Here is a 17,534-nt window from a genome sequence, read left to right on the forward strand (position 1 = left end):
ACGGCTCCGCTCCCTACACCTCGTACACGCACGACTCCGCTCCCTACACCTCGTACACGCACGGCTCCGCTCCCTACACCTCGTACACGCACGGCTCCGCTCCCTACACCTCGTACACGCTCGGCTCCGCTCCGTACACCTCGTACACGCACGGCTCCGCTCCCTACACCTCGTACACGCACGGCTCCGCTCCCTACACCTCGTACACGCACGGCTCCGCTCCCTACACCTCGTACACGCTCGGCTCCGCTCCGTACACCTCGTACACGCACGGCTCCGCTCCGTACACCTCGTACACGCACGGCTCCGCTCCGTACACCTCGTACACGCACGGCTCCGCTCCGTACACCTCGTACACGCACGGCTCCGCTCCCTACACCTCGTACACACACGGCTCCGCTCCGTATACCTCGTACACACACGGCTCCGCTCCGTACGCCTCATACACACACGGCTCTGCTACATCCACACTGTAAACCCCTCCTGACCCCACACATAACCTTCCCCTCATCCAGCACCTGACACCCAGCACAGCAGAGTCCTGCATACACTGAGGAGCTGATCATGTGACCCCTGACTCCTCCCCTCCATGTGACATCATCACAGGTCCTGGAAGCACAGAGCTGCCAAATATATATATTTGGGTAGAGTCTAAATCCCAGTGGCCAGAGGGACCTCTGCTGACGTCACGCCCATGTGACCAGAAAGGGGCGTGGCCTCCACGACATTGCTCATACCAAGAAGATGCATAAGAAATTTCTTAAGAAATTTCTTAAGAAAAATCATTTTTCTAGTGTGAACATAGCCTAAGTCTACATCGCAATAGAGTTGATTATAATAGAAGCGGGGTCTGGGGGTAAGAGCTGCAGATGGGGGCGGAGCCTGCATGAGTATAGTGGACGGAAGGAAACATCGTCACGCCCATCAAAAAAGCCGTCACCGAAGGTCCTTGGCCCCTTTCTGTCACCCACACAGTATAATGTTCCCCCAGAATGTTCTCATGTTTCTCCTTATTCTCTCCAGTAATTGTATTATTACAGCGGATTCTCTATGATGTTACATCGTCATCTTCTCCCCATTCAGGTCCCTACAATATCGGATCCTCTCAGTGGAGATCTTCTATAGAAGAGAATTCTCCTGATTGCCCCGTGAAGGATGGATATGGACAGGGACAAGATGGCGGAGAGGATATTACACCTCACCCTAGAGATCCTCTTCCGGCTTACTGGAGAGGTGAGAGATTCTGATGACGTCACATTACACCATTCTTATCTATGGGAATAACAGATGGACAGAACTGGAGAGGTGAGGACTCTGGAAATGTCTGGAGTGAGATTTCTTACTGTGTCTCTCCATAACCAGGATTACACAGTAGTGAAGAAGACCTCTAGTGAGCGCTGTCAGGCCCCTGTGTCTGAGGGATGGGGAAGACTCCTGAGCCCAATCACGGGGCCTCCACCTCACCCCCCGATACATGAGGACATCAGTGACCAGAAGATCCTAGAACTCACCTACAAGATGATTGAGCTGCTGACTGGAGAGGTGACACTGCTGGGAATGCTGGGACATTATACAGTAACGCTATGAAGGGATCGGGGGTGACGGTATCATTGTATGTGTCAGGTTCCTATAAGGTGTCAGGACGTCACCGTCTATTTCTCCATGGAGGAGTGGGAGTATTTAGAAGGACACAAAGATCTGTACAAGGACGTCATGATGGAGGTTCCCCAGCCCCTCACATCACCAGGTAATAGACAGGACTAAATACACACTGCCTATAATTATCTGTATGTAAGGAATGAATTCAGTCCCTATATGTGTTTTTTTCCAGTTCTATACAGTAAGAGGACAACACCAGAGAGATGTCCCCGTCCTCTTCTCCCACAGGACTGTAAACAAGAAGATCCCGACGTTCCTCAGGATCATCAGGTAGATGGAGAGAAGGTGCCATGAAATCTCCCTATGATGTGTAGACGGCTGTAAATGTCTTGTGCTCATTATTGTTTTCCCTCCCCCCATGGCAGCACCATCAGAGAGAGAGAGGTCCACCCAGGGGCATAACTACCGCGGTCGCAGAGATCACCATTGCGACCGGGCTCAGCAGGTTAGGGGCCCACGGCCACCCTGAAGCTCAGCAGCCAACTCCTTTCTGTGAGACAGGAGGTGCGCTGTTCTATCGCAGACCACACGGCCGCTGTGTGACCAGGTGCCTCCGCCGCTGACACCTGGCCCCCCTGCTCAATGTCCGTGGTGGCAGCACAGGGCCCCCGTCCCCCGTCATCGCACACAGCAATGATAAAGCAACGAGTGGCCCGCGCCGTTCCATACTTTATCATTCTCCCCCTGTGCCTGTGCGGTGACGTCACTCCTGTGCAACTGCTGTGCTGAGAGCACAGAGTGCAGGACAGGAGGACACTGACCGGTGACCGGAGCAACGGGGGAACGAGGACAGAGGTGAGGACAGAACAGCGGTGAAACAAGGAGAGGTGAGGACAGAGTAGCGGTGGAAGGAGTAGAGAGGTGAGTACTTTTTTATTTTTATAAATCAGTGAGTACACGGTAGCCAGAGGCCTGGGAAACTGCATGATACATGGAGGCTTGGGGGGGCCTGCATCATACATGGAGGCTTGGAGGCCTGGCTGCATGAATCTTGGAGGCCTGGGGGGGCTGGTTACATGAATTTTGGAGGCCTGGGGGGGCTGTCTGCATGATACATGGAGGCCTGGGGGGGGGGGCTGGCTGCATGATACATGGAGGCCTGGGGGGGGCTGGCTGCATGATACATGGAGGCCTGGGGGGGACTGGCTGCATGATACATGGAGGCCTGGGGGGCTGCCTGCATGAATCATGGAGGCCTGGGGGGGGCTGGCTGCATGATACATGAGGCCTGGGGGGGGGCTGGCTGCATGATACATGGAGGCCTGGGGGGGCTGGCTGCATGCTGTGTCAGTGTACATGGAGTGGGGGGCCCAGGTCCAAACTTTGCAACAGGGCCCATCAAACGCTAGTTACGCCACTAGGTCCATCCATCTTAGGACAGGAAACCCACTGAAATAAAAGAATGACACCTCTCCTCTGCATCAGTTTGGTTTCCTGTCCCAAGATGGGAAACCCAGATGACACCGGTGGTGGTATGGCCATGGTGAAGGTGGCTTATCACAAGGCTGAATCGGCGCCCAGAAGAACAGCTTACCTGTCGTGGTGTCGTAGCTCCCCTTCGATGCGTCTACCCAGGGCTGTGGTTCCCTGCAGTGGCGAGCGCGGGCTTCGAGAGTGGTGGATTCCAGGAGGCTTCTGCATCCTCTGCCTAGCGCTGTCCGGTTCTGTGTATGTGCTCAGCGGCCTTCGCTGTCCCTGCAGTTGAGCACTCCGGACGAAGATCCAGAAGCATGTGCCGGCATCTGCAGTCTCAGCCATATGACGTCAGCACTATGCAACTGGAAGTGGAGTGAGAGACATGGCGCATGTGCGGGGCCCACAAGATGACACTGCCCATCACTAGAATGCGACCTGGAGGACCAGAGCCATAAAGGAGCGCATGGTGAGGTAATGGACACTCATGCCCTGCTCCAGCTATGATGGACCAGTAGGATCATCCGATCCCAGAGTGACACCAGCAGCAGCAAAATCATCAGCAGCAATATGGCAGTCGAGGCAGTCATTTAAGTATGAGTGACGGTCGGACTGGCCAAAGTTCCAGGGATTCTCGGAGGAGTTAGCTCTGTGAGACCGTCCAGGCACCACATTCGGTACCTCCACTGACTGCGGAGCGGTTAGTGATCTCCGTTGTATACTCACTAATAGATGTTTCCTTATATTCTGTATTCTCTATGAAATGGATTATTATTGTAGAAATACGGCACTCCCGTCCTTATAATTGGTGCTCGGAGAGGGTCCAACCCTGTAATCAATTAAGAAGAGAATGTGGCACTCTCTCGGAGAGGCCTAGTAAGAGGACGGCGAAACGAAAGAACAAAGAATGTGCTCTGTGTAAAGGCTGCTTTACACATGTTGATATCTCGTGCGATCGCATTTGCGATCGCACCCGCCCCCATCGTTTGTGCGGTACGGGCAATTTGTTGCCCATGTCGCACAAAGTCAGTAACCCCCGTCACACGTACTTACCTCCCGAACGACCTCGCTGTGGGCGGCGAACATTTACTTCCTGAAGGTGGGGGGACGTACGGTGTCACTGCGACGTCACTAAGCGGCCGGCCATTAGAAGCGGAGGGGCGGAGATGAGCGGGACGTAAACATCTCGCCCACCTCCTTCCTTCTGCATTGCCGGCGGCCGCAGGTAAGCTGCAGTTCATCGTTCCCAGGGTGTCACACGGAGCGACGTGTGCTGCCTCGGGAACGATGAACAACCGGAGCACAGAAGGACGTTAGATTTTTTGAAAATGAGCATTGTGTCAACGAGCAACGATAAGGTCAGTATTTTTGCTCGTTTACAGTCGCTCATTTGTGTTACACGCTACGATATGTCAAACGAGGCCGGATGTGCGTCACTAACAACGTGACCCCGACGACATATCGTTTGATATATCGTAGCGTGTAAAGCCCGCTTTAGTCCCCATTACCAACTGGGTCACAGAAAAAGTTGTGCAGTAATTGCATCCAAAGGACGATTAGGGAGGAGACCCCCAACTTCGCTACCAGCCTTAGGGCAATAATCAGGGCAGAGATTAGGGAGTCTTTCAAAGGCCTCTCCTAACCAGAGGTTAAGAAGAGAAGAGTAGGGCCAGGGAGCAAGACTGAGATTCTGGGGAAATATTGGACTCAGGTTCAGGGACCTCTTCCTCTCCATCTACCTCATCAGATGAGGACCCAGAGGCAGGCCTTGTATTCCTGGAGCTGAAGTCAACCGCCTAGTCAAAGCGGTCAGAGCTACCATGGGGCTAGTGGACACCAAGGGTCTCGAATCCCTAGAAGACCTTATGTTCAAGGGGCTAGAACAGAAAATGAGGCACTCGTTTCCGGTAATGACCGGGTCAGGAGACTGGTGGAAGAGCAATGGAGGAAGCTGGACAAAAAGACTACCCTACCCTCATCATTTGATTATGAGGACACTTTACTCTTGGATGGAAGCCCCAAGATTGATATAGCAGTAGCTAATGTGGCAAAAAGATCTTCCCTGCCCTTTGAGGGCCTAGGTAGCCTCAAGGACCAACTAGACAGGAGAGCGGACAGCTACCTGTGAAACGTTGGCGGGGGTATTGGGATTGGCCATTGTGGGCACATGTGTAGAACAGTCCTTTATGCTGTGGCTCCAGCAAGATGAGGCAGTTGAAGTTGGATGCCCCCAGGGAGAAGATCCTTTCAACCCTACCCCTGGCACAGGGCGCAGCAGCCTTTCTGGCAGATGCTTCAGCAGGCACCATGACAATGACCATGAAGTTGGCAGAATTATCCAATGCCTCCAGGAAAGTCCTGTGGCTTAAGGGCTGCCAGGGCGATTCCCAGTCAAAATTGAAGCGGTATTCCATCCCGTGGGAAGGGAAATTCCTCTTTGGTAAAACCTTGGATGATATGTTGGAGAAAGCGGGGAATAGGAAGAAAGGTTTCTGTTCTTTTCCATCTACCCCATTCAGGATTCATCCCTTCCGGAGGAGACGATATACCAGTAAGAAGCCCCCAAGGAGCAAGAAGCTTGGAAGAAAAGACAGCATGGATTTATGTTCAGAGGTCCTTCCATGGAGGGGAAGAGAGTGGTTCTTCCAAGTAGGGGAAGAGACCAGACCAATGAAATCAGTATCCAGGTGAGAGGAAGACTCTCTTCTTTTTTCCACGCCTGGAAAAGCATCTCGTCCAGCAGCTGGATTTTGGGGACTATCGTTAACCTGAAGGGTCTGAGCAAATATTTAATACATCGGAATTTCAAGATGAAATCCGTAAGATCAGTGATAAGATTGTTATTCCCAAACTGCTACATGGGGGTACTGGGCCTCAAGTATACCTACTACCATTTCCTGATCCACGCCTCGCTTCAGTGATTCTTGAGGGTAGTCCTTCCTATGGGAGGAGTAATAATGCATTTCCAATTCAGGGCTTTTCCATTTGGACTTGCTATGGTGTCAAGAGTCTTTACCAAGGTGATTGTGAAAATGATGGCCCACATGAGAATCTCCTTCTCATGTATAGTCCCATACTTGGATGACTTTCTGATAGTGGAGACGTCAGAGGAACACTGCAATTCCCAGATCCTAGGTTGGATGTTAAACCTGAAAAAGTCAAGGTTACAGCCTTCAACAAGACAGATCATTTTAGGCCTTGACTTAGGCGGGCTTTGCACACTATGACATCGCAGGTGCGATGTCGGTGGGGTCAAATCGAAAGTGACGCACACACGGCGTCGCAGTCGATATCGTAGTGTGCAAATCCTTTTTTGATACGATTAACGAGCGCAAAAGTGTCGTTATCGTATCATCGGTGTAGGGTCCGACATTTCCATAATGCCGGTGCAGCGACAGGTACGATGTTGTTTCTCGTTCCTGCGGCCGCACACATCGCTGTGTGTGAAGCTGCAGGAGCGAGGAACATCTCCTACCTGCGTCTCGGCTGCAATGCGGAAGGACGGAGGTGGGCGGGATGTTTATGTCCCGCTCATCTCCGCCCCTCCGCTGCTATTGGCCGCCTGCCGTGTGACGTCGCTATGACGCCGCACGACCCGCCCCCTTAGGAAGGAGGCGGGTCGCCGGCCAGAGCGACGTCGCAGGACAGGTGAGTGCATGTGAAGCTGTGATGTTCGCTACGCCATCAATACCAAGATATCGCATGTGCGACAGGGGCGGGGACTATCGCGCTAGACATCGCAGCATCGGCTTGCGATGTCGCAGCGTGCAAAGTACCCCTTAGATTCACAATCCCAACTGTGTCTACTACCATCAGAGAAGGTCTGCAGTGTAAGGGCCTTAGTATCCTCCACAACAAACAATCCGTTTTAGACCCTCAGGAAAGCCATGTACGTGTTGGGGGTCCCTGGCATTATGTATTTCCTCAGTTCTCTGGATGCAAATCCATACACAGTCAATACAGTGGGAGGTGCTGGAAGTGCAAAAAACAGTTAAGAGGGTTTTTGGAAGAAAGAGTAGAACTTTCCTCACTGGTGCTAGACTCCCTTCAGTGGTGGTAGGACACATGGACTCTGTCAGTGGGGGTTCCTTGGACTTCACCTGAAACAGATATAATCACTACAGATGTAAGCATGTCAGACTGGGGGACTTACCTAAGGAAGCACATGGCCCAGGGGTATGGAATTCCCAGGAGAAACGGAGCTCTTCCAAGCCTAAGGGTGGCTTTACACGCTGCGACATCGCTAGCCGATGCTAGCGATGGCGATCGTGAAAGCACCCGCCCCTATCGTTTTAGCGATATGTGAAGATCGCTGCCGTTGCGAACATTATCTCTACGGCAGCGTCACACGTACTTACCTGCTCGGCGACGTCGCTGTGACCGGCGAACCGCCTCCTTTCTAAGGGGGCGGTTTGCTCGGTGTCACAGCGACGTCACTAAGCGGCCGCCCAATCAAAGTGGAGGGGCGGAAATGAGCGGGACGAACATCCCGCCCACCTTCTTCCTTCCTCATTACTGGCGTGTGGCAGGTAAGGAGAGGTTCCTTGTTCCTGCGGCGTCACACGTAGCGATGTGTGCTGCCGCAGGGACGAGGATCAACTTCGCCCACGCGACAGCAGCGATAATTGGGAGAGGACCCCCATGTCAACGAGGAGCGATTTTTTTTTTTTTTTTTTTTTTTTTTTTTTTTTTTTTTCTTTGCAACGATCCAAAATCGCTCCTAGGAGTCACACACAACGAGATCGCTACAGCGACCGGATGTGCGTCACAAAATCCGTGACCCCAATGAGATCGCTGTAGAAATCTAGTAGCGTGTAAAGCCCGCTTAAGAGAGCTATAGGCGATTGGAAGAGGCTTGAACTCTTTTCTACCACTGATAGTCAGACGTCAACTTTGCATTCTCGTGGACAACAGGGTTTCTGTAGCGCACCTAAATCACCAGGGGGGCACGAGATCTCCCTCTCTGATGAGCACAGCCTGGAACATCTTTATCCGAGCACAGAGCCATCTCTCTTCCCTCTCTGCACTACACATATGGGGGTGGAGAACACTACGGAAAACTTCCTGAGTCGGTACCAGATACGGCAGGGGAAATGGACATCTTCGACCAGATAGTGGGTTTTTGGGGATCTCCGGTGTTGGACCTCTTTGCCAACAAGGAGAATAAAAAGGTGGACAGGTTCTGCTCCCTAAACCCCCTCGAGAATCCATGGTCAGTAGTCTCCTTCCAGATCCCCTGTGATTCAGGTCTGCTTTACGCCTTACCCCCTCTGGTATTAATTCCAGCAGTCTTAAAGGGGTGGTTCACCCATTTTTTTTTTTTCCCCAATGATTATCACTTACCATTGTATACATCTTCTCCATTGTCTTCTGTTTCCAGTTCTGGCACTGAGCGGCGCTATCCTGCACGCTCAGTGCCTGTCACATGACCGCCTGGAGCTGTGGCCGCCGGCATCCTCTGACGTCCCGGCATTTCCGGGCTCTCAAACTAGACGGGTACGTCACAGGATGCCGGCGCCACTCTCACTGATTGACTGGGCTGTGGGCGGTGACTACCGCACGTCACAGCACAGCATCGAGGGGAGGAGCCGGAGGACGCCAGTGTGGAGCGGTGAAGGCAGAGTGCGCTCTTACCCTCCGTCAGCTGTGGGAAGTACGGGCTCCAGTGTGGAGTACAGGGGGGTTTCCTCCACTGAAATCCCCCCTGTCACGCAAGTATGTGATCACACTGTCCATCCGCCCGCTGTGCTCAGCTGGCAGGAGAGCGGGCGGTGTCGGCAGTGTGATCATATATTCCCACCAGCAGCACAGGTGACCGGACGCTGCATGGGACCAATCTGCTCCACTCTGTCACCTGCACAACAAGTCCCATAGTGGAGACAGTTAGTGACATGTAGCATCCGGTCACCTGCACAACAAGTCCCATAGTGGAGACAGTTAGTGACATGTAGCATCCGGTCACCTGCACAAGTCCCAGAGTGGATACAGTGACATGCAGCACACTATGTGTCAGAGCAGAGCATGTCACCAACTTGCTCTGCTCTGTCACCTGCGGTGCTGCATGTCACGTTTTTGCCGCGATTTGGTGCGTTTTTTGCTGCGCTTTTGCTCACTGCGTTTTTAATCAGTGCACAATGCCATTAAAGATTGTTGATGAAAAAAAAAAAAGGTCTGATGTCATTTCCTTATTCAAAATGTTCATTGTATGCAGGAGAGCAGACAGCAGCTGCAGAACTAGTGTATGCAGGAGAGCAGACAGCAGCTGCAGAACTACAAGGCTCAGCATCCTCCATCCAGGACTGTATGCAGTTTTTTACCCAAAAAGAAAAAAAAAATGACATGGGCTTCGCCATATTTTTGTATGCTAGCCGGGTACAGCAGGCAGGTACGGGCTGCCCCCAACCCCCAGCTGCCTATTTGTACCCGGCTGGGAACCAAAAATATAGAGAAGCCCTTTTTTTTTTTTAATTATTTCATGAATTTCATGAAATAATTAAAAAAAAAAATGATGTGAGCTTCGCCTAATTTTGGTGTCCAGCTGGGTACAACTAGGCAGCTTGGGATTGGAATACACAGTGCAGGGTGCCCATGCTTTCTGGGCACCCCCACTGCGAATTGCAGTCCGCAGCCACCCCAGAAAATGGCGCTTTCATAGAAGCGCCATCTTCTGGCGCTGTATCCAACTCTTCCAGCTGCCCTGATGCCGGGTGGCTAGCTGGGTAATAATGGAGTTAGGGCTAGCTGTATATTATCAGCTAGCCCTAAGCCCGAAATTCATGGTGTCACGCCAATATTAGACATGGCCACCATGAATTTCTAGTAATGATAAAAAAAAAAACACAACACACAGAAAAATATTTTTATTAGAAATAAAACACAACACAATTAGTGACTCCATCTTTATTGAAATAAACCCCCCTCCGCAGTAATCCTGGGTCAGGGTCCCGCGCTGTCCAATCCGGATCCAATATCATCTGATCGGTTTGCTGGAAGGCAAAGCGATCAGATGATGTGTCAGGTTAAAGGACGTGAATCACATCACACATCAGCTGATTGTATAAAAGCCGATTATACAATCAGCTGATGCATCAGTAGAAAAAAATAAATAAATAAATAAATACTCACGTCTGTGCTGATTACCGGCAGCTCCTGCAGCGATCGGATGAGAGTCTGATCCTGGCCCATCACTGCAGGAGCTGCCGGTAATCAGCTGATGAAGTCCCCTAACGGCAGGATCAGCTGATAGCCGGCCGGGCGCGAAAAAGCCAGCAACACCGCGAGAATTACGATCAGCTGATGCGTCAGGTGACTGCATCAGGTGATCCACCGCCAGGTCCTGCAAGCTTCGTACGTGCCCCGGGGAGACTGCACACAGCCAGAGCGGCGGGACCGAGACAGGGGCTGGAAGCAGGCATGGCACCGGGACCCTGCAGACAGGTGAGTATGACATACACACACACATACACACTCACACACACACTGTATATACACACACACTGTATATACGCACACACACACTGTATATATACACACACACACACTGTATATACACACACACTGTATATACGCACATACACTGTATATATACACACACACACACTGTATATACACACACACTGTATATACGCACACACACTGTATATACACACACACACACTGTATATACGCGCACACATACACATACACTGTATATACGCGCACACACACTTTCTTCCCCTGGCTGTCTAGAGCTGCTGCTGTCTCTGTGTGATTGCTCTCAGTGCATCCACTGGGAAGAGGCAGGGAGGAGGGTTTGGGTGGGAGCAGAGTGGGTGTATTAGACACAGTGGGTGTGTTAGATAAGCTAGACACCGCCCTAGAGCCACAAAGAATTCTGGGACTTGTAGGAACTGAACACAGGAAGTCAGAGGAGAGATTAACCCCATCAGAGCTGGAGCCAGAAATGAGCATGTGCTGCTGGTGCACAATAAAAGGTAATTTTGCTGAAAAAACATAATAGATGTGTTGAGGGGCACATATTAGCAAGATTTATCAGAAAAAAAAAAATCAGTTTTGGTAACTGGACAACTTCTTTAAGGAAGATTCCAGGAGGCTCAGGCAAGGATAATATTCATTGCCCCATTCTGGCCCAAAAGACCTCGGTTTTACTGACTAAGGAAAATGTCTTTGTGAGACTCGTGGATCTTGCTAGAGATTCCGGACCATCTCTCCCAGCAACCAGTTCTTCACTCTCAGGTTTCAGGCTGGCATTTGATGGCCTTGAATTTGAGATGGAATTGTTAGCAGGGTATGGTTTTTCTAATAATCTACTTTCTACCCTGCTGCAGAGCCGGAACCCAGCAACCACAAAGATTTATGGGAGGAGCTGGAAAAAATGTCTCTCTTCTTCGGGGAAAGGCCGGTGGGGGGAGGGTCCCAGTAGGTCCCATCCTTGAGTTCCTTCAGAAGGGGTTAGAGTTAAGCCTGCTTTACACGTTGCAATTTCACATACGATATCGTATACGATTTGCAACGCCCCCATCGTATGTGTGGCATGTTCAATTTGTTGAATGTGCCGCACAAACGATTAACCCCCGTCACACGTACTTACCCGTCCATACGACCTCGATGTGGGCGGCGAACATCCACTTCCTGGAGTGGGAGGGACGTTCGGCGTCACATAGACGTCACGCGGCAGCCGGCCAATAGAAGCGGAGGGGCGGAGATGAGCGGGACGTAAACATCCCGCCCACCTACTTCCTTCCGCATTGCCGGCTGGTCCCGCAGGACGCAGGTAAGATCTGTTCAATGTTCCCGGGGTGTCACACACTGCGATGCGTGCTGCCTCGGGAACATTAAACAACCCGACGTGCAATTTGCCAGGATTCAACAACGTGTATGCGATGAACGTTTTAACGTTTAATCGCAATTGCACGTACCTGTCACACACTACAATGTATCTTACGATGCCGGATGTACGTCACTTACGACGTGACCCCGCCGACACATCGTAAGATATATTGTAGCGTGTAAAGCGGGCTTTAGGCCTGGTGGTCAATACACTGAATATGCAGGTTCAGCCTTAGGAGCACTTTATAATTACATCCTGGCAGGGGACAGGTGGGTCAGGAGGCAGTCATTACATCATGTCGGAGAGCCACCTCCTGTCCCTTCCCTAAGGATTCCCTCTGGGATCTGAATCTAGTACAAGGTTCTCTGACAGGGTCCCCCTTTGAACCCCTTTCTCTGGTTTCAGTAAAAAACCTTACCCTTAAAGTAGTCCTGCTGATACCAGTAACCTCGACTAGACGGATGTGTGATCTGCAGGCTATATCAGTCAATCCTCAATACACCCGGATCTTACACGATAGAATAGTCCTAAGAATAGACCCGGCTTATTTGCCTAAAGTGGCCAAGACCTTTCATGGATCCCAGGTGTGTGTATTGTGAGACAGGGGATATAGCTCAGCTGGGATCTTTGCTTTGGTCCAAGCGAGTGGCTATGGATTCACAGATGACAGCGGCATACTGGCAGGTTCCACACAGATACGGCCACTGCCGTGTTTATTGTACACTTATCTCTCAGTGTTACACATGCAAAAACAGGAAAATAAACGTCTAAGGCCGTCTGGCCACTAACTAACAGAATGCTAACTACAAAATAAACCTATGTAACAAACAAAACAGTATTCTCTTACTGTGTCGGTTCCTCAGCACAGCAAGTGGAGGTATGGAGCCTCAGCACCAGCAGCCATGAGCCTGTACTGCTCTCCTCAGCAGTCTCCTTGTACTGAATGCCTCCTGATTATTTCAGCTGATCTAGTGAGGAATCAAAACCTGGATTGAATGTGGAGAAGGGAGCAACCAGTCCCACTGCTATTCCTACTGATTACTCCAGAAAAAAACGAGCCCAAAATACACTGAAATAAACAGGCTTCAGTGACTAACTTATTGCTGAGCCAGATATAACTTTCCCAGCTTTTCCCAGTCCATTTGCATGGGCTGACTGCTCCACAGTCAGTACATGGAGGCATATGAAATGAACCGAGGGGAAACATACCTGTTCTCTAGTACTTCTCCCCTCGGCATCTCACAATATGTATACCATATAATATATATTATAACCAGGAAATACAGGCCAAACACCAAGGATGACTAAACGTGATAATAATGACCCTGATACTGCCCTATAACTGATTATTTTCCTACCATTGGAGGGTATGACAGCTTGATGTAAATTGGCAACGTTTCTCAACGGCTTACCTTGGTATAATCTAATATAGGTTAAACAGGAAAAGGAAAAAATTGATCCAGCACCAGTGTTTAAGTGTAAAAATAGAAAAAAAAATTATTGATACATTAAAAAAAATAGCATCTCAAGATGTAACGAAATCAGGCATACAGGACAACTAACGCGTTTCGGACAACACACATTAAAAAACGTCCTTAGTGTGTGTTGTCCGAAACGTGTTAGTGTCCTGTATGCCTGATGTCGTTACATCTTGGGATGCCATTTTTTTAATGTATCAATACATTTTTGTTTTATATTTTATACTTAAACTCTGGTGCTGGATCCATTTTTTCCTTTTCCTGTTTAACCGCTACACCAGACTTGGCCGGACTGGAGGCTTTCTGTGCACCATCTGTGAAGTCCTGGGGCACCCACTCTAGGTAAGATGAAAACTTTTTCACATACCCTACCTAATACAATTGTTACTGGATGCATAGCAACAGTATTTTGAGATGTTGACTATGAACTGAGGGGAGAGAGAATACTACACTTTGCCCGATAAAAGTCAAAAGATATAATCACACCCATAAAGTGCCTATTGCAAAATTGGTCAAATGAAACAACCAAAGATAAAGTGCAAACCACTTATTCTAACAAAAAATGTACCTACATCATATTATCCTAATAAGGAACTGTACACATGTAACCTAATAAAGTACAAATTTAGATAACTCAGTGGTGTACTCCCTGTTATTGGATTAGGAAAGATTAAATATCCAAAGAATCCTATAAGCTGCAAATGGAGATAAAAAAGCACATCTCTACTAAGTAGGGTTCAAATAGTCAACTTTCAAATTACAGACAAAAATATGTCAGAAGGACTCAAATACAGAATGTGCAAACATAGCAGATTTAATGCACCAATAGTTTTTTTGCAAAGTGATGAAAATCTTGCTAGCATGGCCTCAATGCATTTCCCCACCTGTATTCTGTTCATCTGGAGGCAAGGGGGAGAAAGATAATCACAGGGTTCAGGAAACAATCATCCATGGTTAGAGACACCGGTAATGGGTTGCCCTTGACAGCACCACTATACCTCTCCCCCCTCCGAGGACTTACACTTGGGTATTTGTAGGCCAAAGTTTAGTGGTAGTGTAGTGTGTTCTCGATGGTATGAATGAATATGCTTTCTGGTATTACTCTCTGGCTCTGTAACCTAACTGATGCGGAGGAGAGGTGCCGCCCTTTTTATTTCAGTGGGTTTTCCTAAGATGAGTGGAACTCTTTCTCTAGTGGTGCTGTAATGGGTTCTGGAAAAAAAACCATTACCAGTAAATAACTTAGATTTTTATCCACCAGTATTATATGTTTTATACTTGTGTAATGAGAGCGGTGGAGATGGCAGGATTAGAGCTGATTATAGATGTGATTTCTCCATCTGTCTGTGACTTTTACAATATTTGTTTCAGGGAGAAGATCTGACCCATATTAATACTACAGAGATATATGTGAGGGGTTATGAGTGGTGTAAAGAGGAGATTCCTACAGATGACCGCCCAGGTGAGTAGTGACCACTAAATGCAGAGAAGTCACAGATACTTCTCAGTCTCCGGCTTATTTTGGGCATTGGACGCCCTTCTGTTGCAGTGAGATTTGTTTCAGCCAGATCTTACAGATAAGATCCATCCTATCACCTGAAATTAGAAAATGATGACCCTTAGCTGCCCAGATCTCTAATCTGCAAAGCCAAATGAGCGCATATGTAGACTGTGCAGACAACTTATAAAATCATGGGAAGAAAAATATCATCTGTTTGGTGGACCCCTAAGAGAAAGCGGACGGTAATGATGCTGGTGACCTCCTAGAATTTCGGCATCTTATTGATGAATCTTCCTTCCTTCCCTTCTGTTTTGCTAAATGTGCTGATCGGGTCATTACAAAGTCGCAAAGTCAGGAGAGCTAAAGGAAGAGCGGGGTAACCATGTCCTCCTTTTTAATAAGGCTCAGAACGGAGACAATCATCAGAAATTATTAAATCTTCCATCTAGATAAAAAAAGTCCACAGATGCAACCCAATCCAGCTTAGAGGGGAGAGGATGATCTCCTGTGTCTAGGGATGACTTGCCTCAGTGCTGTCAAAAATATTAGGAAGAGACCTTTCTTGATGGACGAAATTGGAAATACCGACAGTAGCACTGCTTCTGGAGAGTTCTGTAGTGTTGTACCAAAGGGTTTATTAAAGAGGTCAAAAATTGAGTCCCAAAGTTGGCCACCAAATATTGATCATATTGCCACAGCTGAATCACATCTCCAACACTTATCAGATGTACCAGGGAACATGTGCTGAATACGCTTGGGAGTTCTAAACCACCTTATAGTTCGTCTCTTCAATATGACAAGATATGGAGATCTTATGAGCAGTGGCGCAATACAGTCTGATGGGCCTGGTGCAGAGTTTGAGCCTGGGCCCCCCCTCCCCTTGTTACGGGGGGCTGTCTGATAATAAAACCCAAAGGAATATCAGACAGTCAGGGTCCACCGTGCAAAGACTTTGCTGCAGACTATGGCTGAGGATAAGGGGTATATAAGTGTGCCACTGTAAATAGTAATAGCACAAGTGCAGAGTGCAATACCTCTGTTAAACTCACAGAGGAATATAATTAGAAAATAAAGCAATTCCTCCCTTACTTGGAGGGTGTGTGGTTTAGTCTCTGTTAATGGTCACAGAGACAAAAGCAGTGAGTGTGAAATGGCACCTACCTAGGTCCGTTCCTCTAGCGGTGCCAGGAGACGGACAGCAGCGTAAGCCGCACAAAGCTCCTACCTGCGTTCGCTCCACTAGTGTGCGAGGACACGAACCACTAGATATGGCACCTGCCTAGGTCCGCTTCACTAGTGGTGCAAAAGAGACGGACAGCAGCATAAGCCGAACAAAGTTCCTACCTATGTTCGCTCCCCTAGTGTGCGATGATACGAACAACTGCCAGACGCAGTATAAGGAACGTTACCCTAGCGGCAACGTCCACCTACGAGTAGAATCACAAGGCCCAGCCGGACCATGTGCCTCAGGCACCTGCCTATGTCCGCTCCACTAAGAGGTAAGGATACGGACCGCAGCCGAAGCTGTAAGGTATAAGAACGCTACCCTGCCGGTAGCGCTCACCTAGCATAGACAGAGAGATGCCTAGAGGGACGTGCACAGAGCGTCTACTCTCATGCATGAACCAAGAGGACTGAGCGCCGGGCGGCGTGCGTCAGGGTCTTATACAGACTCTGTGCCTCATCCAAGATGGAGGACACCAGAGCCAATCCGCTGCCAGAATGACAGCAATGATGTCACGCTGGCCTATCACCGAGCAAAGCGTCACAAGCACATGACCAGCGACCAATCGGCATAGAAGGTGTCAAAGACATGTGACCACGTGTCACAAGCACATGACCAGCGGCCAATCAGCTTAGAAGGTGTCAGAGACATGTGACCTCGTGTCAGCAATGATGTCACCCGCACATGTGCAATGGCTCCAAGATAGGACTTAGTCTCCAGCGCTTGCACATGTGCAGTAGCAAGAAATCCGAACATAGTCTCCAGTGCCACAGCAACCGTAACAGTACCTCCCCCTCTAGGGCCCCCCTCCCGGCGACGCAGGTAATCAGCAAATAAGTCAGGAGCATGGACAGCCTCCTCAGGCTCCCAAGAGCGATGTTCCGGGCCGTAGCCCTCCCAATCTATCAAGAAGAACCTGCGCCCTCTAACCATCTTAGAACCAACTATGGCTCGTACCTCATAGCTAGAGCGAGAGGAATCAGAGGCAGGAGAGTGCACTTCATGAGCGTGAGGTAAAATAGCCGGCTTTAGCAGTGAAACATGGAATTTGTCATGGATCCTAAGATGGACGGGTAACTTCAATTGGTAGACTACAGAATTTACCTGTCGAAGAACCTCATAAGGACCCAGGAAGCGAGGAGCAAATTTGACAGAGCTCACTCTAAGTTTCACGTGTTTTGCAGAGAGCCACACAAAGTCCCCTGGAGAAAAGACAGGAGCCGGGCGACGAAACCGATCGGACACTGTCTTCATACGGTCCTTAGCTGCTTGGATCGACTCTTGAGTCCGATCCCAAACCTCTCTGGCATTAGTTGCCCAGTCGGCCACAAGAGGAGGAGTTGCAGCAGCGGGAAACTGTACCGGTACCCTAGGGTGTTGCCCATTATTGAGTACGAATGGTGTCTGCCCAGTGGCCTCAGCCAGCGA

The 17,534-nt window shown here is 49.6% G+C and overlaps 1 protein-coding gene across 1 annotated transcript in view; it reads left to right on the plus strand.

Annotated features, from left to right (window-relative positions):
- The first annotated feature begins 1,474 nt into the window (after positions 1 to 1,474).
- LOC142312258 (uncharacterized) overlaps positions 1,475 to 17,534 on the plus strand; it is a 33,416-nt gene continuing 17,356 nt past the window's right edge. Inside the window, exons 1-4 of the mRNA XM_075351190.1 lie at positions 1,475 to 1,542; positions 1,624 to 1,747; positions 1,832 to 1,929; positions 14,752 to 14,842. Of these exons, the coding sequence (XP_075207305.1) occupies positions 1,519 to 1,542; positions 1,624 to 1,747; positions 1,832 to 1,929; positions 14,752 to 14,842 (337 nt within the window). The 5' untranslated portion in view covers positions 1,475 to 1,518. The remainder of the gene's footprint in view (positions 1,543 to 1,623; positions 1,748 to 1,831; positions 1,930 to 14,751; positions 14,843 to 17,534) is intronic.

This window comes from Anomaloglossus baeobatrachus, chromosome 5, assembly GCF_048569485.1.
Source record: "Anomaloglossus baeobatrachus isolate aAnoBae1 chromosome 5, aAnoBae1.hap1, whole genome shotgun sequence".
Classification (NCBI taxonomy): domain Eukaryota; kingdom Metazoa; phylum Chordata; class Amphibia; order Anura; family Aromobatidae; genus Anomaloglossus; species Anomaloglossus baeobatrachus.